Source organism: Rana temporaria, chromosome 6 (assembly GCF_905171775.1).
Source record: "Rana temporaria chromosome 6, aRanTem1.1, whole genome shotgun sequence".
In the NCBI taxonomy this organism is placed as follows: Eukaryota; Metazoa; Chordata; class Amphibia; order Anura; family Ranidae; genus Rana; species Rana temporaria.
This window is the reverse complement of record NC_053494.1, coordinates 54,101,652-54,127,646: the sequence shown is the minus strand read 5'-3', so window position 1 is coordinate 54,127,646 and position 25,995 is coordinate 54,101,652. Positions and strand designations below refer to the sequence as shown.

At 39.8% G+C, this 25,995-nt stretch overlaps 1 protein-coding gene across 5 annotated transcripts in view; it reads right to left on the bottom strand.

Moving 5' to 3' along the window:
- Positions 1 to 13,169: 13,169 nt before the first annotated feature.
- The window catches only part of USP42 (ubiquitin specific peptidase 42), a 68,873-nt gene continuing 56,047 nt past the window's right edge, over positions 13,170 to 25,995 (bottom strand). For 4 of the 5 annotated variants that reach the window (XM_040356810.1, XM_040356809.1, XM_040356811.1 and 1 more), the window contains 7 exons: positions 24,265 to 24,405; positions 22,913 to 23,013; positions 22,659 to 22,791; positions 18,155 to 18,841; positions 17,317 to 17,411; positions 14,997 to 15,664; positions 13,170 to 14,454 (listed from right to left, as the gene is read on the bottom strand). In XM_040356810.1, coding sequence (XP_040212744.1) covers positions 14,447 to 14,454; positions 14,997 to 15,664; positions 17,317 to 17,411; positions 18,155 to 18,841; positions 22,659 to 22,791; positions 22,913 to 23,013; positions 24,265 to 24,405 — 1,833 coding nt within the window. In that variant the 3' untranslated portion in view covers positions 13,170 to 14,446. The remainder of the gene's footprint in view (positions 14,455 to 14,996; positions 15,665 to 17,316; positions 17,412 to 18,154; positions 18,842 to 22,658; positions 22,792 to 22,912; positions 23,014 to 24,264; positions 24,406 to 25,995) is intronic. The other variant, XM_040356813.1, reaches the window with a different exon arrangement.

Sequence of the window (25,995 nt, the reverse complement as noted above, 5' to 3'; positions counted from 1 at the left end):
CTAATGTTAAGGGTTTCTGGGTGCACCCAATGTGTACCAGCACCCTGGGGGGTTGCTACTATATAGTGCAGGGGCCAGGTTAAGAGGACAATGGTTATAATTAATTGCACCACTTTTAAAATTCATAACATCCCTTGATGAGGTTTCTCACATTTGAGTGCCTTCTTAATTGCTTTAGGGTGTACTACAAAAATCAGAGGCAACTATTTGAAAAGCTTTCAGCTATAATATTCTCCAGGCTAATTATGTCACTAAAACATAAACTGTCTTTTGGCCTAACAATGTCCCTAATAATCATGTAAATATTGGCGTACATGTTCTTGCTACGTGAATTGTAAAGAAAGGATTAGCTGTAGTTCCCCGAGATTAGGTATTTCGCTTTCGTCAGGCCTCTGTTGCCAAATAAATGCATTTTCCTCGTCTTCATAGCTATAGCTTTGGAATTTGCAAATGTTTTGTTTTTTTCTTTCTTCTAAGAACTCTAAGGTTAGGGCTACACGGGCGAGTAAATCCCCTTGAGACTGTGATATTTAATGGCTCCTTGGCAGTATCCTAATTTTTTTTACGCATTTACATAAATTTGCTTCTAATAACATGATGATGGTCAACAAGCAAAGAAATGTAATCGCATTATCTGGCCCTATCCTTTGCCTTCTTAAACCTGGTGACTCCATTTTTAAAGAACATTAGTGGATTCCATCTACTGCCATCTCGTTGCAATCCAGGAGTATGGTTTGGAAAGATTTGATATATACATCACCTAACTGTAGCCACACGCTGAACAGGGTTGTCTTGGAGTACCGGACAGGATTTTCTATTGTTGCTGTGGAGAAACCAGCATGCTCACTTTAACATGTGGCATGCACAAGCACACAACCGGTGGTTGCAGCCAGGTTGTTTAGGGTAAGTGAGGGTTGGCTGTGCAGTGCTATCTTAAAGCGGGAGTTCACCCATTAATCTATTTTTTTAAACAATCCCCCTAGATTAATGCTCGTTTTGTCTAGGGGAATCGGTTAGTTGTTTTAAAATATGAGCTGTACTTACGGTTTACAAGATGCATCCTCTCTGTCGCTTCTGGGTATGGGTCTTCGGGAGCGGGCGTTCCTTCTTGATAGACAGTCTTCCGAGAGGCTTCCAACGGTCGCATCCATCGCGTCACTAGTAGCCGAAAGAAGCCGAACGTCGGTGCGGCTCTATACTGCGCCTGTACACCGACGTTCGGCTTCTTTCGGAAAATCGTGACGCGATGGATGCGACCGTCGGAAGCCTCTCGGAAGACTGTCAATCAAAATAGGAACGCCCAGTCCCGCAGCCCATACCCGGAAGCGATGGAGAGGATGCATCTCGTAAACCGTAAGTACAGCTCATATTTTAAAACAACTAGCCGATTCCCCTAGACAAAACGAGCATGGAGCTAAGGAGAAAAAGTATATTGTACGGGTGAACCTCCGCTTTAAGTATGGCATCCCCAAGATGTCTTTAATGCAGAGATTTCAAAGTGCTATGCAGTATTTTTTTTTCTAACACGCCAACTCTGCTAAAACCCTATATTGTTAACATGAGAAGGTTTTTTTCTTTAAAAGCATTACTTGTATAAAATGTCACACTTTCTTCTTGTCAAGGGGTTGCATCTATAAGTAGTATTTGTATTTCTTTTGTCATGTTGCCTTTTTTCCCCTGTATAAATGATTCCCTTGCACTGACCAGCATTTATGCTTTCCGATTTTCCTTCATTTTTAAAACCATATGTGGACCACTATCTCCAACGACATAGATATATAAATATAGAAACAAAATTCTTTTCAAGATTCAGCTGGCCTAAATCTTGTACTCAGAAAACAAATATTGGTACTTTTTTTTTTTTTTTTTTTTAAGTCCTGAAAACAGTTTGTGCTTTTGCAATACAGCATTTGTATTTTGGAGAAACATTCTATCTTTGCATTGTACGGCAATGCATATTGGGTAAAGTCTCTCTCTCTCTGTTTTTCTTGTTGTGCTATTAGGTCATTTGTAGACCGGAGGCTACCGTTCAAATATTTTGCGTATCATTCTTCTATTTATTTTTTAGTATCTTCAAAAAATTTGTATCTGCATTGAAATTTGATTTGAAAAAGATGTAAATATTGTATAGTTGTATATTCGCTTATGTGCAAAAATGTAAACCTAATTCTTTGCATGGAGAATTCTGTATCTTTTCAGAGTACATAACGCAGTACAAATGGTTACTGGAAAAAAACTGAAAACACTGTTCCCTTTCTTGGAAAATGATTAAAGAAGTATATTGTTCAAAAATGTCTCATGTCTCTTGACCTTTTATTCTATTTTGATTGACAGCCTGCAGGGTGACAGTTGTTTAGAACTACAATAACCAGCATCCCCTAAACATACTGGGCAGCCATTGCTGGGCTCCTTCTGAGAACGCTAAATGCCTGGCTGTCTTGGTCCTCACCAATTTTAATCAATAACCCAGAACATGTATGGAGAGTAAGGTCAGCTAGTGTTCTGCATGCAATTAGTAGTTTAGGAGAGGTGACCAGTGATTAATTCCGTGTCTGTCAGTGCAGGTTTCCTTCAAATCCTTCTGTCCTTGATAAAGTGGTGAGTTAGAGCCTGTCTGTATTCCTTTTAACCACTTCAGCCCCAAAAGATTTTACCCCTTTCCTGACCAGAGCACTTTTTACAATTCTTCGGCACTGCGTCACTTAAACTGACAATTGCGCGGTCGTGCAATGCTGCGCCCAAACAAAATTTGCATTCTTTTTTTCCCCACAAATAGTTTTTTTTGGTACTATTTTTTTTTCTTTTTTAAAGTGTATTTTGTGCGTGTAACCGAGAGAGGAGCCAGACTGCAGGAGTTGGGAGTAGGCAGGCCTCCCCCAGAGGCAATCTGCCACCTTTCTCCATGCCCCGGGTGGCAATGGTGGGTGTGTGAGGGGGTCCTCCCACACAGCCCGCCCTACCTGCTCCGCTTTGAAGCCCAACGGGGCAGAGGGACTCCCTATAAGGGAGTGAGAGGATCTTGCCTGCTCAACCAGCCCCGTTAGTCCTTCGCCTCTCTTTTTAGAGACTGCATGGTCAAAGTGCGTGCATGTTAACCCAATTTTGTGTAAGTGTGGTGCGGGAGGGGGGTGGGTGTACTAAGCGCAAGCTTACCTCGCATTGCACACCCACCGGGAGCCGGGCTGAGACCACCAAACTCAATTCACATGTAGCGGAGACTGGGATCCGAACCTCTAGCTGCAGAGGTGAATGGCTTGCCAATCGCGTTGAATCACCGCAGCTCCCTTTTGGTACTATTTGATCACCTCTGCTTTTTTTTTTTTTTTATAAGCAAAAAGTGTAAATTTTGAAAAAAATAAAATGTTTTTTTACTTTTTGCTATAATAAATATTTCGAAAAATATAAAAAAAAAACAAAAAACATTTCTTCATTAGTTTAAGCCAATATGTATTTTTCTATATTTTGGAGGAAAAAAAACGCATAAAAAGCGTATATTGATTGTATTATGCTATAAATTTTGCGAAAACCAAACTATGAGAAAACGTTATGGCATTTTTATTTATTTTTACTAGTGAACTGTGATTTTTATTTTGCAGTATTCTTTCGGACAGATCAGAGACTTTTGACACATTTTTGTGACCATTGAAATTTATAGAGCAAACAGTGCTATAAATATGCACTAATTACTGTATAAATGTCACTGGCAGGGAAGGGGTTAAAACTAGGGGCAATCAAGGGGTTAAGTGTGTGTGTTCCCTCACTAGGGATGCAATGGATCCTCATTGATCCGTGATCAGTACAAATCAACACCTTCGGGTCGGCACACACGTGATCCGCGGGCCTCCTGTTCCTGCCTTGGCCATAGGCTTCGGCCTAGCTCCCGGAGCGGCAGCCATCTTGGTCGGTAGCGGAACGCAGCAGTAGAGGGCACTTCTGCTGCCGATAAAAGTGATCTCGCGGAGAATCCGCTACGGAGTCCACTTTTATCCTAAAGCGGACTGCCCGCCATTTTAGAAAATACTGGGGTTATGCCAGCTATCTGCTGCCATAACAGCGATATTCAATGTCAAGGTACCGACGTATAACGACGGCTGGCGGGCGGTCTGGAAGTGGTTAAGGGTGTGCACATTTATGCAACCATATTATTTTTACTTATCTCCACCAAAAATATTTCAGTTTGTTGTTTAACTGAGTTGTACAGTTTATAGATCACATTAAAGGTGGAAAAAGTTCTGAAATGATTTATCTGTCTTATTTTTTTTATACCACGAAAACCTGATATTTTAACAGGGGTGTGTAGAATTTTTAAATCCACTTTATATGGTTAGGAGAACAAAATATGTAAACCATGCAGACAGAAAAGATATATGGGCTCTTCAAAAAATTTCCGCACTTTCTATATTTAATAGAGTTTAAAGACAAGTGCGGAAACTTTTTGAAAAAATGTCCGCACTTTTTATATTTAATAGAGTTTAAAGAAAAGCGTGGAAACTTTTTGAAGAAACCTTGTACTATTAGAGGTTGAATTTGGCACAAATCAAAAAACTCAAATTTAAAAGGACCTAAAAAACAGTTTTGCAGATTTTCAGAGAGGACTGTAATATAATTGTATGCATGACAGATTGCCTTGTCCTAGACAAGTAGCTTGATACATACTACCTGCACCTGCGGTCGCTTAGGCTGGCTATACATGAACAAATGTTCCCTTTGAAAATGTTTGTTGTAAGAGTATTGGTTTGATTGTCTTATTGTTAGTGGGGTCAACACGACCTGACAGTGACAGAAAAATGTGCAGGCGCAGAATAGAAAGCTTCTCGACTGAATGAATTTTTGGACAGTGTGTTTGTTTTTTATTCTGAAAATGTATTCAATTTAAAATTGAATGTTAAAATTAGGTGAAATTTTCAAACAACATTGATTCATCAAATTTACAAATAACTTTCATCCGAATATTCTTGCCAAAAAAATCAATATGTGTATGGCGGCCAGCATAAGACATTTAGTAGCAGAAGCATGCTTTTTTTTTTTTAATCACCTGTCATGATGGGGCTAAAATAAAAATAGCCCTTTATAGTACAAAAACAGAGATAATCACGACTATAAGGGGTTAAATCAGCTGCCGGCCACCTTTGATGTAAACAAGGCAGACCATCATTCTGTCACAGAGGAAGAGAAAGATCTGTGATTCCTAGTAATCAGTAACACGATCTCTCTTTGTGTGGGAGATGCTGACACTACACAGTTAAAAAAGCACACATAGGGAGCACATTTAACCCTTTAATTGCCCCTGATGTTAAGTCCCTAAATCTATCAGAGTTTGTATACTTGATCACCTTTGCACAAACCAAACAACATATGCTTATTGGGATTTTTTTTTTACCAAAAATATGTAGCAGAATAGAAATTGGCCTAAATTAATTTAGAAATTTTAATTTGTTTGGATATGTTTTATAGTCGAAGGTAAAAAAATAAATAAAAATTTCAAAATTGTTGCTTTTTTTTGTTTATAGCGCAAAATATAAAAAAACGCAGAGGTAATCCAATACCACCAAAAAGTAATCTCTATTTGTGGGGGTAAAAAAAAGGACATCAATTTTGTTTGGGTACATCGCACGTCCACGCAATTGTCAGTTAAAATAACGCAGAGCTGTATCGCAAAAAATTGCCTGGTCATTAAGGAGGTAAATCCTTCCGGGGCTGAAGTGGGTAAACTTGGCTGATATTTCAAGACAATTTATCCTGATTACATTCCTCAAAAAGACTAGGAGTGTGTGTGCCGTAAATGTTAAGCCAGTATTCTGTGTGCCTGAGAATCATGCATCCTGCACACTTGATAGCAATGTGCTTCAGAAGCACAACTTTGCAGGTTACAGCTGACAAAGTTCAAAATAGGACTATGATGTAGAATGTAAAGAACATTTATGAATAACTCCCCTAAAAGCTGCACCCGGAAACCAAACAGTTCTATATAGTGTCCAATAGACATGACAAAAATATCAATCTAGAAAGCACATTCATTGTAAAATCAGTCTAAATAAAAAGCTCATACATATAAAAAAAAAAAAAAAACCTTAAACAAAAGATTAAAAACCTATATTCCCAGATATATGATAAATGTGTAATGAAATCAGGAGTAGGCTACTAGAATGCATAGAAACTTCTGTGCAACAAAATACAAAAAGTAAAAACTAGACGGGCTTGCTACACAGAGGTATACATTATAGTATTGTTTTTATCTATGGCGACGAGGTACAAGTAGTAAAAAACACATACAGTCAGGTGCAGAAAACCATCATTGACACCCTCCATAAGGAGGGGAAGTCTCAAAAGGTAATTGCAAAAGAAGTTGAATGTTCCCAAAGTGCTGTATCAAATCACATTATCAGAAAGTTATGTGGAAGGGAAAAGTGTGGAAGAAAAAGGTGCACAAGCAGCAGGGATGACTGCAGCCTGGAAAGGATTGTCAGGAAAAGGCCATTCAAGTGTTGGGGACTTTCACAAGGAGTGGACTGAGGCTAGAGTCAGTGCATCAAGAGCCACCACACACAGAAGGATCCTGGACATGGGCTTCAAATGTCGTATTCCTCTTGTCAAGCCTCTCCTGAAAAACAAACAACGTCGGAAGCGTCTTACCTGAGCGAAAGAAAAACAGATCTGATCTGTTGTTCAGTGGTCCAAAGTTCTCCCTTCTGATGAGAGCAAATTTTGCATCTCATTTGGAAACCAAGGACCCGGAGTATGGAGGAAGAATTGAGAGGCACACACTGCAAGATGCTTGAAGTCCAGTGTGGAGTTTCCACAGTCTGTGTTGATTTGGGGAGCCATGTCATCTGCTGGTTTTGGTCCACTGTGCTTCATTAAGTCCAGGGTCACCGCAGCCGTCTACCAGGAGATTTTGGAGCACTTCATGCTTCCTTCCGTAGATGAACTCTATGGGGATGCTGACTTCATTTTCCAGCAGGACCAAAAGCACCAAAACCTCATTCAATGACTGTGGGATTACTGTGCTTGGGATTACTATGCTTGATTGGCCAGCAAACTCGCCTGACCTTAACCCCATAGAGAAAATATGGGGCATTGCCAAGAGAAAGAGGAGAGACTTGAGACCCAACAATGCAGAATGAGGCAGTGATTGCTGCAAAAAGGGCCCAAACTGAGTACATATGCATGCTTCTACTTTTCAGAGGCCTGATATTGTTCTATGTACAATCCTTGTTTTATTGATTGCATGTAATATTCTAATTTTCTGAGATTGTGGATTTGGGGTTTTCCAACATGTAAGCCATAATCATCACAATTATGACAAAACACAGCTTGAACTATCTTGCTTTGCATGCAATATAATCTCATATAATAGTTTCACCTTTTAAGTAGCATTAGTGAAATAAATTAACTTTTGCACCATATTCTAATTTTTCGAGTTTCACCTGTACACATACCTAGTGTTCTTGATCTGGCCAACTGTTTCTTCACCAGGGTTTCTTTGGTCATCCACCACAGTCGTTTTCCATGGTCTTCCGCGTCTTTTGGTGTTGCTGAGCTCACCGATGCGTTCTTTCTATTTAACGATGTTCCAAACAGTTGATTTGACCACACCTGATTTTTTTTGCCATCTCTCTGATGGGTTTGTTTTGTTTTTTCAGCATAATGATGGCTTGCTCCACCGATGGTAACAGCTCTTTGGATCTCATATTGAGAGTTGACAGCAAGATTCCAAATGCAAATAGCACACTTGAAATGAACTCTGAACCTTTTATCGGCTCCTTGTAAAAGGGATAGTGAGGGAATAACACACACCTGGCACTGAACAGACAATTGTCCCATTACTTTTGGGCCCTTAAAAAGTGCGAGGCACGTATACAAACTGTTGCAATTCCTACACCGGTCACCTGATTTGGATGTAAATACCCTCAAATCAAAGGCACTTAGGAGAGCACTACATTGTCTACTTTCAAATCTACAAGGGTTCCTCCTGTGATCCCAAATATCTGGATTGATATTTCCCAAAGGCCATCTTAACCACTTAAAGGTGTTTTTCAGATTTGGTGTTTACAAGACTAAAACAGTTTTTTCTGCTAGAAAATTACTTAAAACCCCCAAACATTATATATTTTTTTTCTAACACCCTAGAGAATAAAATGGCGGTCATCGCAATACTTTTTGTCACACCGTATTTGCGCAGCGGTCTTACAAGCGCACTTTTTTTTGGAAAAAATTCACTTTTTTGAATTAAAAAATAAGACAACAATAAATTTGGCCCAATTTTTTTATATATTGTGAAAGATAATGTTACGCCGAGTAAAATGATACCCAACATGTCACGCTTTAAAATTGCGCCCGCTCGTGGCATCAAACTTTTACCCTTAAAAATCTCGATAAGGCGACATTTAAAAAAATCTATAGGTTGCATTTTTTGAGCTACAGAGTAGCTCTAGGGCTATAATTATTGCTCTCGCTCCAACGATCGCGGCGATACCTCACTTGTGTGATTTGAACACCGTTTTCATATGCGGGCGCTACTCGCGTATGCGTTCGCTTCTGCGCGCGAGCTCGACGGGGCGCTTTAAAACATTTTTTGGGGGTTTTCTTATTTATTTTTATTGATTTTATTATTTTTTACACTGAAAAAAAAAAAAAATCACTTATTTCTATTACAAGGAATGTAAACATCCCTTGTAATAGAAAAAAGCATGACAGGTCCTCTTAAATATGAGATCTGGGGTCAAAAAGACCTCAGATCTCATATTTAGACTTAAATGCAAGAAAAAAAAAAAAAAAAGGAAAATTTGTCATTTAAAAAAATAACAAAAAAATTGTCTCTTTAAGAGGCTGGGCGGGACTGACGTTTTGACGTCACTTCCGCCCAGCAGAGCTATGAGGACGGGTGGGGGCCATCTTGCCCTCACTCAAGTCCTCGCTCTCCAGGCGGCAGCATCCGATCTCCTCCGCCGCTACGGTAAGCGGCGGAGGGCGCGGAAAAGCGGCGGGAGGGGGCCCTCTCCCGCCATCGATCTCGCCGCAGAGACCGCCGTTATCGTTTACACGGCCGCCCACAGAAAATATGGATACCTCAGTTGTGGCAGCGGCTGCTGCCGTTACTGAGATATCCATATTTAAAAAGAGGACGTACATTTACAATACGCGGGTCTTTAAGTGGTTAATGCCATACAGTAGCCCTTTTAAGAGAATTTTCTGATACATACCCGACTCTGGGAAGAATAGTGACCCGATTTACTACAATTTGTAGCCAGTCAGCAAAATTGACTGAAGGGTATGTTCTGTTTCCAGGCTGGATGTTGACAACTTTTCTCATGGACATAGGAATTACCAGCCGTGGGTTTAAAATGTATATGTGAACAAATCGTCCCCAAGCTGTTATGGAATAAAACATCAAGGAAGCTTTCTTGTTGATCACAGAGGTGAATGTGATCCCATAGGGATTGGAGTTTCAGCATGTAAAGTAGGAAAAGGTGCCCCCCTAGGGACTTTGAGTTGCAGCAAATATGGTAGAGATATTCAAAAGTAGAAAAAATATATATTGTTTGTTCAATAATAAAGTACATAATGGAGAAAACGTCTGATGGGATCAAGACATGAGCCCCAAAATAGCATAAATTCTATAAAGATATATATGCATAAATGAGATAAGTTATGAAAACCAACAACAAAAAGGCACACCTATTCAGACATACAATATCTGCAATCATTATCACATTGGCACAAGTAGATCTATTTACCAGGAAAAATATCGAGAGCTGGGACTACTGGTCAGCCACAGACCCCATCCCCAAAAGAGGTTGTAAACCTCTTGGCGCTTGTACTCTGGTCCCTGTCAGATCAAGATGACATTAATGCAACTCCCGTATCAGAATCTATACAGAAAAAGGGGTTGTTTGCCCAAATATACAAAACCTTCTAATCCCCCATGTAAATCTTGGCATAGCTGGGGAGGAAAAGCTTGCCCCCATAGCTGTGCAATCCTTCTACAAATAAAAATCATCCAAGAAGTAAAACTGTGAATTTTATCCTCGGTTCCAATTATTTTCACACAAAATTGAGGCTTGACAGCACTTTAAATCATTATGTTTGGCACAAAAATACTGTAGTGTCTTTAGGCCAACTTGATGGGGTATGGACGTAGAGAGAGAGACACGTCTCACAAACCCCAAATATAATCAGGTTTCCAAATGTAATGCTCAAAAATCCCAAGAAATTGCCCTCAATGTAGGCAGGTAAGCTGGTAGCAATCATTGCAAGAAAAAAAAAAAAAATCAACTTAATCTAACAGCCTGCTAGTAAGGTTGTCAATCAAAGCTACAATGCTGCGAGAAAGGGGGTGACATCATATGCTCACCTTTGGTCAAAATCCCATCCATGACTGCTGGTCTCACTAGCTCGAACTATTTCACTTTGAATTCAGGTAGGGGATTGCCAATAACCTTTTGTAGGTGCTCTCTTTAGATCTGTGACATGTTCCAAAGACTCATTATGCCTCCTAGATTATGTGTTGGGGAGTTTCCTTTCCAAAATAGGGTAATTTTGTGGGAGTTTCTATTGTACTTGTGCTCTAAAGTCTTCAAAAGGTGTAATAGGTAGTCAAGAAATTAAATGTAATTTATGCTCCTAGAACACCTGACGGTGCTCCCTATATGTTGGGCCTCTGTATTTGGCTAGGCTGTGAAAAAAAGTCTCACATGTGGTATCGCCATACTCATGAAGATTAGCAGATTGTGTTTTGGGGTGTAGTTGCAAGAATGCCTATTCCATGTGAGAGACATACGGTAATCTAAGACAATTTTGTGGGAAAGTAAAAATCTCAATTTTGCAAAGAATTGTGGGGAAAAAAAATACAACTTCAAAAAAATATTTTAAAAAAATCACCATGCCTCTTACTAAATACTTTGGAATATCTAATTTACAAAAAGGGGTCATTTGCACTGTCCCGTTAGGCCATCTGTAGTGATCAATTTTCAGTGATTGGGCACCATAGCTTGTAGACCAACATTCACACAGACCACAGAATATGATTAAACCTTTTTGTTTTTTACAATTAAACAAATTAATAAGGGGTGTACCATCGTCCTAATATTGTGAGATAAATTAAGGGGTCTCAGGGATTCCCCAATGAACCCTGGGATTCCAGTGAAAAAATGTGGGCAGGGAGGACTATACCGGTACTTGAACTACTCAGGCTTTTGAAGCTAATTATCATGTTTAAGAAAAAGTTTATTCACATATACACATTGAAGACAAAAAATGAAATAAAATTACATCACATTAAAAACATTACTTGACCACAATCAGGTCACCGGTTGTGCAATCCCCATTTAGCAGACGGGGTAAAATATCGGTGAGAGAATTGAAATCATGAGACCAATAGTCTCGACTAGTTTCGCTTTCGCTTCGTCAGGAGACGGTCTGGAGGCACAGAGGTCCCCTGTTCCCAGAGGAGGGGGGAGGGGGTTTCCAGATGGACGGTAAGTCAGTGGGTCACACGTGCACCAAGACCAAGTCTAATGAAACAGACCTGTGTGCCCGAATGGGCATAAAATATTAAGGGGATTGTGGGTCCCAGGACATAGGAGTCCTATGGAACAGATCAATGCTCGCAGTAATGGCCAGATAAACAAGCCAATGCAGAGGACTGGCAATGGTTCAATTGCCAGTCTGTGGAAATAACCAGAGAGCGAGCTTTGGGTTGTGAAGGTGTGCATATGTCCTGGGACCTGGCTTCTGTGCTCCTTGCATAACCGGTGACCTGATTGTGGTCAAGTTTGTATACTTGTAATGTTTTTAATGTGATGTAATTTTATTTCATTTTTTGTCTTCAATGTGTATATGTGAATAAACATTTTCTTAAACATGAACTACTCAGGCTTTTGAAGCTAATTATCAAGTACCGGTATAGTCCTCCCTGCCCACATTTTTTCACTGGAATCCCAGGGTTCATTGGGGAATCCCTGAGACCCCTTAATTCACACAGACCACATAAGATCTACTTATTTTGGTTATTTAACCAAAGATATGTAGCAGTATGATTTTTGGCTAAATTTATGAAGAAAAAATTACTAAATTGAGGAAAAAATATCAGCACTGTATACAATTTGATTCAAGTCCCCTATAAAAAACCATAAAAAATGTTGACTTTCAGCAGAACTGAAAATGCATTCAACCTCCTAGGACGCTAGCAAAAATGTAGGTTATGGAAGGGCTTATACAAGGGCTGGCTTACAACTGTATCTGGTTTTTTCCGTGTCCCAACCTGTTTTTTCTGTGTCCCAAAGCTGTATTATAACAACTAGAGCTGCACGATTCTGGCCAAAATCAGAATCACGATTTTTTTGCTTAGAATGAAGATCACGATTCTCTCACGATTCTCACGGCGTAAAATCTTTTACATTTATACAAAAAAAAAAATGGGCTAACTTTACTGGCTAGTTTTTTTTAAATTCATTAAAGTAGTTTTTTCCAAAAAAATTGCATTTAAAAAGACTGCTGCGCAAATACAGTGCAACATAAAATATTGCAACAACCACCATTTTATTCTCTAGGGTCTCTACTGAAAAAATATAATGTTTGGGGGTTCTAAGTAATTTTCTAGCAAAAAAAATAAATAAATGATTTTAACTTGAAGAGCTGTCAGAAAAAGGTTTGGTGTTTAAGTGGTTAAACATTCCCTAATTTACATACAGAAGTTTATTCCATTGAAGTGATACAATGTTTAGACTTAACTCTCCACTGATAAAGAATGTTTTTAAAACTTGGCAGGCTGCCCAGACTTGGCCGATTGCCCAGACTGACTTTTGGCTGTGAGCAGACAGGAAATTCTTTGCATACCAAAGTGCAGAGAGAAAATTATTTTCATGTCAAAGATGCAAAACCCTGTGTCAAGAATTGCAACGGAAAAAGATCCAATAACGATTAATCGTGCAGCTCTAATTATAACATAACTTTCGGTATTCCTGTGTCCCTCAATGGACGATGGAAAAATTTGCACTCCTGATCTGTATACAAAGGCTCAGCAACTAGAATTTTCAAATTGGGAGGCCAAAAGTAGCAGTCCACATATTGCTCTTCTGGCAGATTTACCTTAATGAGTCTCGTACACACATAGGTCACGTCTGATTCGCTCATTCACACATCATAGCCACAAGAAAGACACAATACACTTTAGTTTAAACAGTGTTTATATACTAAATCTGACATGCTACATCAGCTGTGGAGCTCTCCGCAGATGAAGCTTTTTTTCTTGTTCATATATATATGAAACTGGACACATATTCATCACGCATAAACAATAGATTATGCAGTTAACTAATGTAATACATTTTTCGGGCTCCTGATGCAGGAGTGAAAATTATAAACTTGCCATTTTTTTTAAACTTCTTTTCTGATGTAGTATTTAAATAAAATCACAGTATGAAGTATTGAGTTGCTGAGCATTAAAATAGAATAACCTGTAACCCACTTAAAACATCTTCAACAGAAAAGGGGTTTTGTAGGTCCATGAAATTAAATAAAAAAATAAAACGATCATGTTTAAAGACGACAAATTAACATTCACAAGTGACAATTTCCTGTTTTTTTTGGAATTGTGTATGTAAAGCAAGTATAATTTTTACATACAAACACAGAAAAGGGGGAGCGAGAAGCTGGAGATAAAATTCTCCAAATATAAACCCCTGGCTTTTAATTGGAACGTTCGGTCATTTAGAAGTAGAAAATTTGATGGAAAATACAATGATTCCTCAAGCTTCTATGAAGGTGTAGCATGGGGAAAGAATACATGCTGTGTAGTACACAAATAATCCTGAGTCTCTTAGAAAGCAGCATTTGAGAGCACATGTTCCAGGATGTTTCCAATTTAACATGGGACTAAACTCCAAAAAAAAATATAAAAAGGGTTTTGCGCTTGAGTTTTAGATTTGATGACATGTCTAAAACATAAGGAAACAATGTCAAAAATACTTGTGGTAAAGTTTTTCACATGGATTTGTGAAACACGAATTCCAATAAATTTGTTCGCTTTTACACACCGAGAGGAATGGGTAGTTGCGTTGGTCTTTAGTCAATTGACCATGATGCACATCGTTGATAGTACGTTGACTACAACCTGGAAAAACAAATTACTAAGCCAATGAGTTAATGTTGGGTTTTTAAATCCATCATAGCCACCACATCCAAGTATGAAGTATTAGAGGGATAACGGCAAAAGCTTTTAGTGGAAAATAAAAAAAATGATGCCTGGTACTGAGAAAGGGGGAGCGACCACCGATGGTTCATGATAGAGACTTCAGCTCGTTGCGAAGGTGTTGACACGTTTGGGTTGTTAACAGAGGGCATTACTAACTGTTTGAAAGAGTCATTCATGGCTTTTGCCAAGATGTGCTCAAATAGTCTTCAATCCAGTGTTTCCAGGAGTCAACGTGTGCTATGTGCTTCATTCTCATCGTTCTAAAACAAAATCAGAAACAATCATCAGTCAAGTAAACAGTAAAAATTCTGATAGCAAGAGCTCAATCTCCCTTCAAGCTGAACATTAGGTAAGGTAATATACACTCCTCTTCCCTTTAACCAACACTCTAATTCATATCTTTCTTCAAAGGCACCTGGCACTAAAATGGCACAAACGGTTGCTACCGACACAGAGAATGCAAGTTTCTTCATTAATATATCAATAAAAAATCATTGTACGCACTCAGTTTTAAATTGTCTCTTCTGCTACATCTGCAGGAGAGCTTGCGCTTTGAAAAAAACAAAATACACATACACACACACACTATCTATCTATATATATCTATATCTATATATATATCTATATCTATATATATCTATATCTATATATATATATATATATATACACACATATATATACACACATATATATACACACACACACACACACACGTAATCACATAACATTTTGCCTAGAACCCTACTTTAAGAAAACAATTCGTACAACACTGCACAAAGCATTTTGTATCATTTATCCTTACCTCGTGACCAGTCGGAAGGTGAGCGGTGGCGTTTAAAGCCACGTTCATAGTCTTCCTCTCCTAAACTGCCATCGTGATGGTATTTTCTTTTTTTCGAGCTTCCATAATCTTGATGGTAGCTGGAGTAACCGTTAGGTTTTCTGTGGTGATAGGGCTCAAAATTACGTGAATAAAAGTGATTGCTGTATTTGAAGTTATAGCCATGATCACGCCCCCTGCTATTGTTGGCCCATCCAGATTTGTAGTCTTTGCAGGCCCAATAGTCCTTATCATAATGCCCTCGATCTCTATAAGGAGAATAATGTCTTCTGTGTTTCTCCCTGCTTCTTGATCGATCCCTTTTAGAATGGTTATATGAATAGCGATCTCCAGTTCTCCCTCTGCTTCTAGAGCGCGGCCTATCATAGTCTCTGTGTTTGTAGTGTCCACTACTGGAGTTTTCCCTGTGTCTGTTTTCCCTATCCGACGACCTATATCGGTCATGTTTGGATCTGTCAAAGCTTTGTGACCGTCTATCTCCGTTCCTTTTGTGGTCTTCTGAGGATCCAGAAGACTGTGGTAGTGACTTGTTCTCTCCAACGTTCTCAGCGTCCATTAACCTGATGCTAGTCTCCTCGTTCGGTGGGATTTCTGGTTTTATCACAGCCTTTTCTGTTTGCAGCTGGGGTCTAAAAAAAAAAAAAAAGGAAAAAAAGGTAATTATTGTTCTGGATTATTTCAATGCAATATATTAGTCAATCCAAAAGGGACATTTCAGATATGGGTTTTTGTCAACAGGATCAACCTCCAAGAATCCTGTAATATTATGAGCTTTAATGAAAAGTGCACCCAAACACCTAGGATAGATCACACGCAATCATTATGGAAGAGCGACGCAAACCCCTTTCTGTACTATTAGTATACTTTGGAACTACTATAAACGTGTATGCTGTGGGTGCAGAGTGGGAAGACAGAAGGTAATTAACATTCTTAGGTTCAGTTCTGCTGTAGGAAACCCATGACCACCCCTCCTACCTTAACCACACAACCAAATCAATTCTGAAATCTCGCATATAGGTAAAAATCTGCTTTTTTTGCAAAAAAAATTGTTTGAACCCTTCAACAATATATATTTTCTAAAAGCAAAGTCCCTTTAGAATAAAATGATGTGTTGCAATTTTTTTATGTCACACGATATTTGCGCAGCAGTTTATCAAACACAAATTTTCCAAGTTTGGACCCTAAAACTATTGCTAATGCCCATTACACACGATCCGATTATCGGACGAATGATCGTCCGTTTTTTTGGTATGCTAATCTCACGTCGAATCTGATGAGTTTACTAAAGTCACGAAAATTCTCGTACGGCAGAATAAAAATAAAAAAAATCAGAAGTGATGTCATGTGTTGTAATGCATTTGTATTGCATTTTCGAAAGACAGCTTTACTGATTTAACGAAAATCGTCCGAAAAAATTTTCCGTGCATGTCCGATGGGATAAAATCGGATGAACTGTCCTGATCGGCTCTCGAAAGCTCTGTACCAACGATCCGATTATTGTTCTATCGTTTCGAAAGCGGCATTTTTCGTACGATTTTCGGATCGTGTGTACGGGGCTTAAGGATACACCAATCCAGATGGCTGCTATGTAGAAATCAGCTTACAGCAGCAATGGAGGTATTTTTAATGAATTTGGAGAAATAAAAATACCAGTGGTATAACTTTTTTATTCTGGTTGAACTGTATAAACTTGTGCCTTTTTTTCAAACTGACTAGCTATGCAACTATGAAGTTAGTAGTCTAACAGCAATAGCTGGGTATAGAAATGGTTATACAGGGGGCTGGCTTATAATTTTTTTTGCCAGAGACCCAATCTCCTCTACGCAGCAGTATAACCTGATTGTTTCAGAATTCCTGTATCCCTCAATAGATGGTGGAGAAAGCTTAAAATGGTTCTAAAGCCTAAAACATTTTTTACCTAAATTCCTTGCATTAATGTAAAAAAGGTTTAGTAGTATTTTTCCACCCACCCCCTCACAGAGTCTTCATTTCATCTACCACTGTGCCCATCTGCAGCAGCTTTCTCGTCACTTCCCGGTGAGCCATTGCCTTTTACTGCTGTCAATCAAAGCCAGGGACGAGACGCAGACAGCGAGGCTAGGCACTAGCCTTACCCTGCATGAGTGCCCCCCCATAAGTGGCTTCCTATGGGGCACGCACCATAGAAGAGGAGCCAGAAGCACTGGCTTGGGACCCGGGAAGAGGAGGTTCAGGCAAGTATAAACCTGCTTGTAAATGCAATAAAAAAAACACATTTTAATAACCAAAAACCATGTATTACCTCTGCTCTGATGCTGTAATTTCACATGCATAGCTTGGTGGTGAAGCTGCTGTTGTAGCGGTGTTCTCTGTGACCAGAACGTATGAAGATTCAGTCTAAAATTAAAAACAAACCGTAGACTTAATTTGTTATACTGTACAAGCAGCAAATTCCTTTTTAATCTAAAGTAAATCATTTTTGAAAAACCATGACGACATGGGTTTTTCTCTGGCCGATATTTAGAAATTGGGGCGGCCGATATATGATGCCGATTTTTGTGGCCGTTACAAAAAAAAAAAACACTTCACCCCACTCCTTCCTGTCACTCTAGCACACACTTGATGTCCTCAGTACAGATGGCACTGGTTGACACTGACAGATGGCACTGGCAGGTTTCACACTAAGCAGAGAGAGAGGGAGAGGGAGGCTGGCAGCTCGATGTCGGGGTGGGCGGGACCATACACGCAGCAGCCCGGCCAGATACCATCCCATTGGCTGGTGTAATATAGCTGCTGGGTCCCGCCCACCCCCGACATCGAGCTGACAGCTCCTCTCTCTCTCCTCTGTTACTTGTCAGTTTCACACACAATGTAACACACAGTGGCTTGATGCTGCCAGAGCCGCCGAGTGTGGAGAAGGGAGGAGGAACGGTGGTCAGTGTAAAATATCGGCCTAATTTTGATAATAATCGGCCGATGCCAAATATTGGACGATATATCAGTCTACCTCTAGAAGTGACCCCTAAAAGTGAAAGCAGCCAAAAGTTATTTTGTGCTCCCATTAGAGGGATTTTCTTCCGAATCTTGTCAGTGATACAATCTGGGTAAATCAGGACTATATAATGTAATAATATACTTACATCCTTAGACATTTCACAGACGCAAACAGATGTATTAGATCCTACATGATTTTCGCCATTGTGGGAACAGGACATTGATGGTTCATAAGTGCCATGATTAGTGAGCTCAACCCGATTAGCTGGACTGGATTCTAAAGGTGTTACAGATTCCTCTTTCAAACGGTCAGTCCTGTCTAGCATATCTGTAGGTGCACCAAGACCGTTTGCTGAAACCCCTCCATCTGTACACTTCCCACTCCATCTTCTCTTGCGTATCCCTTTCTGTTCTTCTTCAGATTCTTCAGAAGATTCTGTACCATAAGGAACTAACAAGTTGGATGTTACTTTAGACTTGCCATTGACTAAAGTTCCACGGTTCAACCTGATTGGTGCATGCTTTGATTCGGATTGTGTAGGGACACTTGAGGTAGACTGCATTGGACATGGTTTAGTAGTAGTAGATGTCAAGCTTGCACTAGTTGCAGACTCAGTATTGGGAGAATCGTGAAAGGATGGTCCTTGAAGAACAGGATGCGGCTTGTTTATAGTGATGGTAATTTTTTGTTTTTTGACTGTTGAGTTAATCGACACTTGCCGGTTGACTGGCAGTCCACCCATTGGCCTTTTAACGTTAGCACAATTATTGTTTAGAACTGGACCATTTACTGAAGATTTTGGTGACCGATTCCCATTCATGTGTTTCACATTCTGAATGAGATTAAAAAACATAAAATAAAAAAGTTGACATTTGTGATTTTTAAATGCTTTTTAACAGCAAGAAATTCCAAACATATTGTCCCCATTTTGTGTAAGATTTGCATTGTGAAATCACATACTATAAAGTACACTAGCCAAGATTTCTGAGTACAGGCTTGCCAAATAGTGGATAGTTAACACTGGTGCCAACAAATTAGATTTTTACCACTACATAGGTGCGGCCAAGTCAGAGGGTTTATTTGTCATTTATCATCTACTGCTGACAATGCATGGGTAGATAACACAAAGCACCATGGGGCCAATAGAAGAAGAAATAACACAAATTAAACATCAAGCCACAAACAAGAAGTAAAGCCATGTTTTTAAGGCTACAAAAAAAATAAAAGTGGACCTTTACTTAACTGTTAAAGTGAAAATAATGCATCGAAAGGATGATTAAAAGAATGGAATAAAGAGGAATTCTGACTTTACTATATGCCAAGATATGAAGTTTGCAGGTTAGGACCAGGGCTGTGGAGTCGGAGGAAATTTTGGGTACCTGGAGTCGGTGTCGGCAAACAATGCACCGACTCCTACTAAATTTAGATTGGAATTAAAAAAAAAAAAAAAGCAAGTTTAAATGTCCCAATTCACAAAAGGTTATAATTAATGACTTCTCTACTGTAAGAATAAAGACCAATGCATGCAGTGCCTCACGTAACCGCAAAACGAACACGTTAAGTGACCGTGAAGAAGCATGCTTTTCATGTGCTTCACTATATGGCACGCAACGCACAATTAGGAGCTGCAATACTTATACTTTCCATAGTGTTGTGTTCTGCTTTTACAGGGAACGCATGTTAGAGAACCAGTAAGTGTCCAAATAAAAAAATTCCAACAGGAGTTTTATAAAGCACTAAAAGAAGTTGAAAAGTATGATCGCTCATCAAAACTTACTGTTGAAGAAGCCATCCTTGTTTATCCAGAGATCGTTAGTGATGTGGCCAGAATAGTTACTGCAATGCCACCCACCCAAGTCAGTGTCGAAAGATTATTTTCAGCCCTAAAAATAATAAAGTCTGACTTTAGAGCCTCTATGAAAGAGGATCTGGCAGAGGCAATTCTCTTCCTTAGAACTCTACATTGAATTGATTTGCATTTGCTAAGCCTAGAACTACATTTCAAGATTAATATAAACCATTTCTAGGTTTTGCAGATTTTGTTTTTGGTTCATTATAGATAAAGCTTTGTTTTTGTTCTAAAACAACCAAATAATGTGGTTTGTATTTTTGAACTGGTAAAGATCCTGTTCCTGATGTTTATGCCTGCTGCTACTATCCAGTCACTTGATTGTTTTCATTGTGTTTGTCTTTTGCTTAAACTGTGCAATACAGTAGACTGTTGGCTTCCCAGCCAGTAGTCCTGTGGTAGGTTGCGTTTCTTTCCCTCAAGGAATGTATAAAATACATTCGCATATTAATACAGAGGAGTCGGAGTCGGGGAGTCGGAGTCGGAAGTACATAAAACTGAGGAGTCGGAACATTTATCTACCGACTCCACAGCCCTGGTTAGGACATAGGCACAGTATTCATAGACCCAGGTTAGAGGCTCATGCCTTCAGGCGATTGGCAATACTGGCCATAATTTACTATACTCCAAGATATGGATCTTACAGGCATATTAAAATCCCTCTCATCTTAATCATACAGTACAGAACACAGGCAATGTACACAAACCATGGGACATCCCCAAGCAATGAATGAGAAGGGAGGGCAACTACTAAACAAAATGAACTGTACCAATATGCCCAAAAATGGCCAAGAGACCCAACTTCAGAGTAGTGCCGCAAGAACTTTGAAATGCTGCAATGTCAGAAGAATGGATAACCACCTTGCAGGACCTAAGAGGATGGTCTTGGGCGTAAGGTAATCTTGTCATTGTGAAGACTATGGAATAACTCTTTACAACTTGGACCACCAACTCAGACACATCTGACAGATGTTACAGCAACCAAAAGGCTACTTTGCAAGAGAGACCAACTGAGGTAACATCCCAGGTGAGATCAACAGCTGGTTTGTACAGGCAGAGACACCCAATTTGAGATCCTAAGGAAGAAGCACAGGGAAATGCAAGCAGGGTTAGATGCAAGATAGACCTAGAATAAAGGGTATTTATAATGGAGCGAAAAGCCAGATGTCTTTGAAAAATAATGGATAAGACCAAAACCTGTCCTTTCAAATGGCTCTGGGTCAAGTTATGGTCAAGACCAGATTGTATGAAGGCCAGAATGCAAGTCAAAGAGTACACTCTGAAATTGTATTGCCTGTGCTCAAACCAGGCAAAGAATTTTTGGAAGTGGCTTTTCTTGGTTTCAGCAAGGTATGAATAGACCCCTCTGTCTTAAGACCTGAACTTCAACGTGGGTCTCCCATTTCTGACATACCGGATTAAAGACATGTGCATAAAATGCCTATTCCTCTTAAGCCAGGCGGTAGCGGCTGAGGTAATCCACCTTCCAACTGTCCCCCATTTGGGTAGTTGGAATTATCTTTTCAGGAAGGAAAACCTTTGCTTGGGATGTGTCCAAGACCGTACCCAAATATTCCAGGAGCAGAGAAGGGTAGAAAGATTTTCGGAATTTGATCATTCAATCAGACGCTGAGAGAATCTAAATCGTCCTATGGGCAAATGGGAATTTCCTCTGGGAAATAAAAACCTTTTGCAGCTTGCGCCAACACTGCCTCTATGTCGTGAACCAACTCCCGAATCAAGGATAAATGGGGAGAAGCCCTCTCCAAGGCAGAGGTACTGCCACTATCAAGGGAAGCATATAAGATGTTCCAACAGCAGGACATTCCCCCCACCAATGAGAACTGGATAGCGCTTCTAACCTGACTGGTGGCGTGCCTGTAATGCGGAAGACTCTTACATCTATGGGTGGAAGAGACCACCAATTTATATGCTCCCTCTCAAAAAGGGGGAAGTGCACTGTCACAAGGGATCTGGATCCTTCAGGGTATTTCCAGTCCTCAAATAATAATAACTTAAATAGCGGGTGTAGCAGAAAGGTCTTAACAGCTAAATATCTTTAAAATACCATAGGCCTGGGGAAGCAAGACCTCAATACTCAAAGATGGAAAGTAGGTGCTGATGAGGGGTTTAACATGGCCTAGAGGTGAACAGGTCACTGTAGGCAGGCAGTGGAAATTGACCAGAGATCCATGTGATGCTTCAGAAGCAGTAGCGGGATGCTTCCCTTTAGGCTGAATGGTGGGAAAGAGAATGAATCGCACATGCAGCACTCCACCCAACAGAAGCCAGTTCCTAAGAGACTGGGGCCCACCTGTGGCTTTACTGCTGTGTACACTCAGGTCAGGAAAGTGAAAAATACAGAGCCCAGTGCCCAAAGATCACATTGGCTAGCAACCCACCATCCAGTTCAGTGAGGTCTGGGTAGGGATTTCAAGGTTAGTTTTTAGGAGCCATTAACCTAGATAGCTGCCATGTACAGATCAAGCAGCATTATAGCAAGGAGTGTTACAGTCATCAAGATTAGAATAGCAAAAAGAGAAAAACTTTTTAGGGGAGCTTCAGTGAAGGCATCCATCTCCTAGTACACTAGCAAAAAACTGAGGTATGCTGGGTAGAGAAGGGGTTATACTGGGGCTTGCCTACAACTTTTTTAGTTTTCCAGTAGGAAGCAGTATAAACTGAATTTTATAACATTTCCAAGTCCCTCAAAGGATGATAATGAAATCCATATATTGGATCAAAACCAAGCAATACATTCTTTCCAATAAAAGGTTTGTGCTCTAGAAAAGGCTCTCACCTTAATGATCTGCTGAGGTCCTACAAACAAAAATTTGGAAACACTTGCCCTCTGACTGCAGCTGGGTTGCGGGGAATTAGGGCTGGCTGACTGGAGAGCATACGATGCATCACCACTAGGAACATTTTGGGATCTGCGGGGGAAAAAAAACAAGTAAAGAATGAAAATAATGCTCAAATTATTTGTCAAATCCTCCATCAAAAAGCCTTACAGAAATGTATGTGGAAAAATGTATGCCATGAACAAGAAAATACCTGATGTAGAATAAAAGGTATGCCTGCTGATTGAGGACTGTCCTGATGTCTGCGCTAGACACAATAGAATCGTTCATAAGGTACCACTGGTCATTACTAGCCTGAAATACAACAGATATCACACAATAAACAAGTGCTAGAGTCAAAACAATTAGAGGATGGTGAAAACTCATAATCACAAAATAGTATTGTGGCCCATAGCATGTTTTCAAACAGCACAAACGTGTTAGAATTTGCATACCAAATTAAATGTTATAAACCAAATGAAGTTGTAGGAAGTAAAAATTGCACCACATTTATAAAAAAGGTACACGTGTTCAATTGCTTGGTAACACAAATTGCTAATCAGCCAATCACATGGCAGCAACTCAATGTATTTAGACATGAAGACGACTTGCTGAAGTTCAAACCGAGCATCAGAATTTGGAAGAAAGAGGATTTAAGTGACTTTGAATGTGGCGTGGTTTTGGAGTATTTAACCACTTGTCGGCCGCCATATAACAGAATGGTGGCGGCAAAGCGGTTGCGTTATCCTGATCGGATGTCATATGGCTGCTGGTGGTGGTGGTGCAATGGTGGGGGGGATATTTTCTTGGCACACTTTGGGCCCCTTCTTACCAATTGAGCATCATTTAAATGTCGTGGCCTACCTGAGTTTTGTTGCCGACCATTTCCATCCCTTTATTACTACAGTGTACCCATCTTCTGATGGCTCCTTCCAGCAGGATAATGCACCATGTCACACAGCTCAAATCATCTCACCACTGGTTTCTTGAACAATGAGATCACTGTACTCCAATGACCTCCACAGTCACCGGATCTTAACCCAATAGAGCACCTTTGGGATGTGGTGGAAAGGAAGATTTGAATCATGGATGTGCAGCTGGACAAATCTGCAGCATCTGTGTGATGCCATCATGTCAATATGGACCAAAATGTCTGAGGAATGTTTCAAACATTTTGAATCTATGCCACGAAGAATGAAGGCAGTTCTAAAGGCAAAATGGGATCCAACCCAGTACTAGCGAGGTGTACTTAATAAAATGGTGGTGAGTGTATGCATCCGATGGATGAGTGTACCGGCTCGCTGCTGGTACCATGTGACTGCTGTGACCAATCACAGCAGGTTATATAACAGTTGTAAACAGTGGATGGCTTCCGTTCATGCCATCAATTGTGATGCTAGCTGTGATTGGTCAATATGATCACATAGTAAAGACAGGGCCAATCACAGCCCATCTGTACCATGTGATTAGTTTTGACCAATCACAGCTAATCTCAACAAAACAAACTGAATGAATCAGTTTTTTAGTAAAAGAACAAACAAACATGCATACAATTATAAAACTTACCTTTATATATGAATAGTAATGTCCAGTATGACAACTAAAGCCACTGTGTACAAGTACAGCATACAATTTGTATACAAGTGCATCTCCATTTGGATGAGAGGTGTATGGACGGATGTCAAGGTATTCTGGGTATTTAATTTCCTAAAATTGACAATAAAACAATGTCCATTAGTCATTACACAGATGGCTCAATTGAGGGAAAAAAGAAAAAATTCTGTAAAACATTACCATTTTCAAAAATATTTGTATACAAAAACTTAATGGAAAGTATAATAAAAAAGAAAACAAAATCAATATTCGCCTTTAAGATGGACAGCAATTCTATTTAATATACATGCAGTTTTAAATTTACAACATTTTCACGGTTTTATGTACACCCATCTCTCAAGTAATCCTATACTAACTCAATGGTCAATTTTTTTTCACTGCAGATTCTTTGTTTGTGGTCATACAGCAAAATTAAGGGGCTGATCCGATGTCTCCCTGATACTGTACTATGTATAATCTGAATGTACTTCATATAATTGAAAGCATTGATTTTTACCAAGCCACTAAATGCAAAAATGCTCAGCTCCAGACCTGCAGGGAACTCGACAACGCTCACAGTTACCTGCAAGGATTCAATCATGTACAGGTCTCCAGCCTCTGGCATACAAACTACCTTGTTTCAAGATCTGAATTAGTCCAGAGAACCTGCCGATATTTTTCTGTTGCTAAATTTTGTGTTTTAGAACTTAAGCAATGCGCCTTCGTTTCCATTTTGAAAGAATGGCATTTTTGGTCTTAACTCTTCCATGAAGACAAGTACTGATAAAGTCCTCTATAGAGTGTAGGCTGGTGGAATGTGGCAGGGTGCAATACACTGGTGGTTCTAAACTGGTCTCTGACAGGCTGGTGGAATTTTCTCTCTACTGCCAATGACCAGTTAGACTGGGCTCTCCTTGAAAAGGTCTTTAACCACTTGCCATCCTTAGGCCATAATACACAAAACACACAGCATCTCAAAAAAGTGAGTACACCCCTCACATTTTTGTAAATATATTTTATGTATTAGGCAGTGGTTACCGTCACACACGCTTGACACCATCTAAATTAAATAAGTTTATCTTGGTTCCAGTAATCCATGTCCTTAGTCTGCTTGTCTTCAACAAACTGGTTGCAGGCTTTCTTATGCATCATCTTCAGAAGAGCCTTCCTTTTGGAACGACAGCAATGCAGACCAATTTGATGCAGTGTGTGGCGTATGGTCTGAGCACTAACAGGCTGACCGCCCACCGCTTCAACCTCTGCAGCAATGCTGGCAGCACTCATACATCTATTTACCAAAGACAACCTCTGGATATGATGCTGAGCACATGCACTAACCTTCTTTGGTCGACCATGGTGAGGCCTGTTCCAAGTGGAACCTGTCCTGTTAAAACCACTGTATGGTCTTGGCCACCATGCTGCAGCTCAGTTTCAGGGTCTTGGCAATCTTCTTATAGCCTAGGCCAACTTTATGTAGAGCAACAATAATTTTTTTAAGATCCTCAGAGTTCTTTGCCATGAGGTGCCATGTTGAACTTCCAGTGACCCATATGAGAGAGTGATAACACTAAAATTTAACATTCCTGCTCCCCATTCACATCTGAGACCTTGTAGCACTAATGAGTCACATTATATATACACATACACACACAATTTAGTTAAAAAAAAGACGGGAGGAAAGAGGACAATTTAATTCATTTTGCC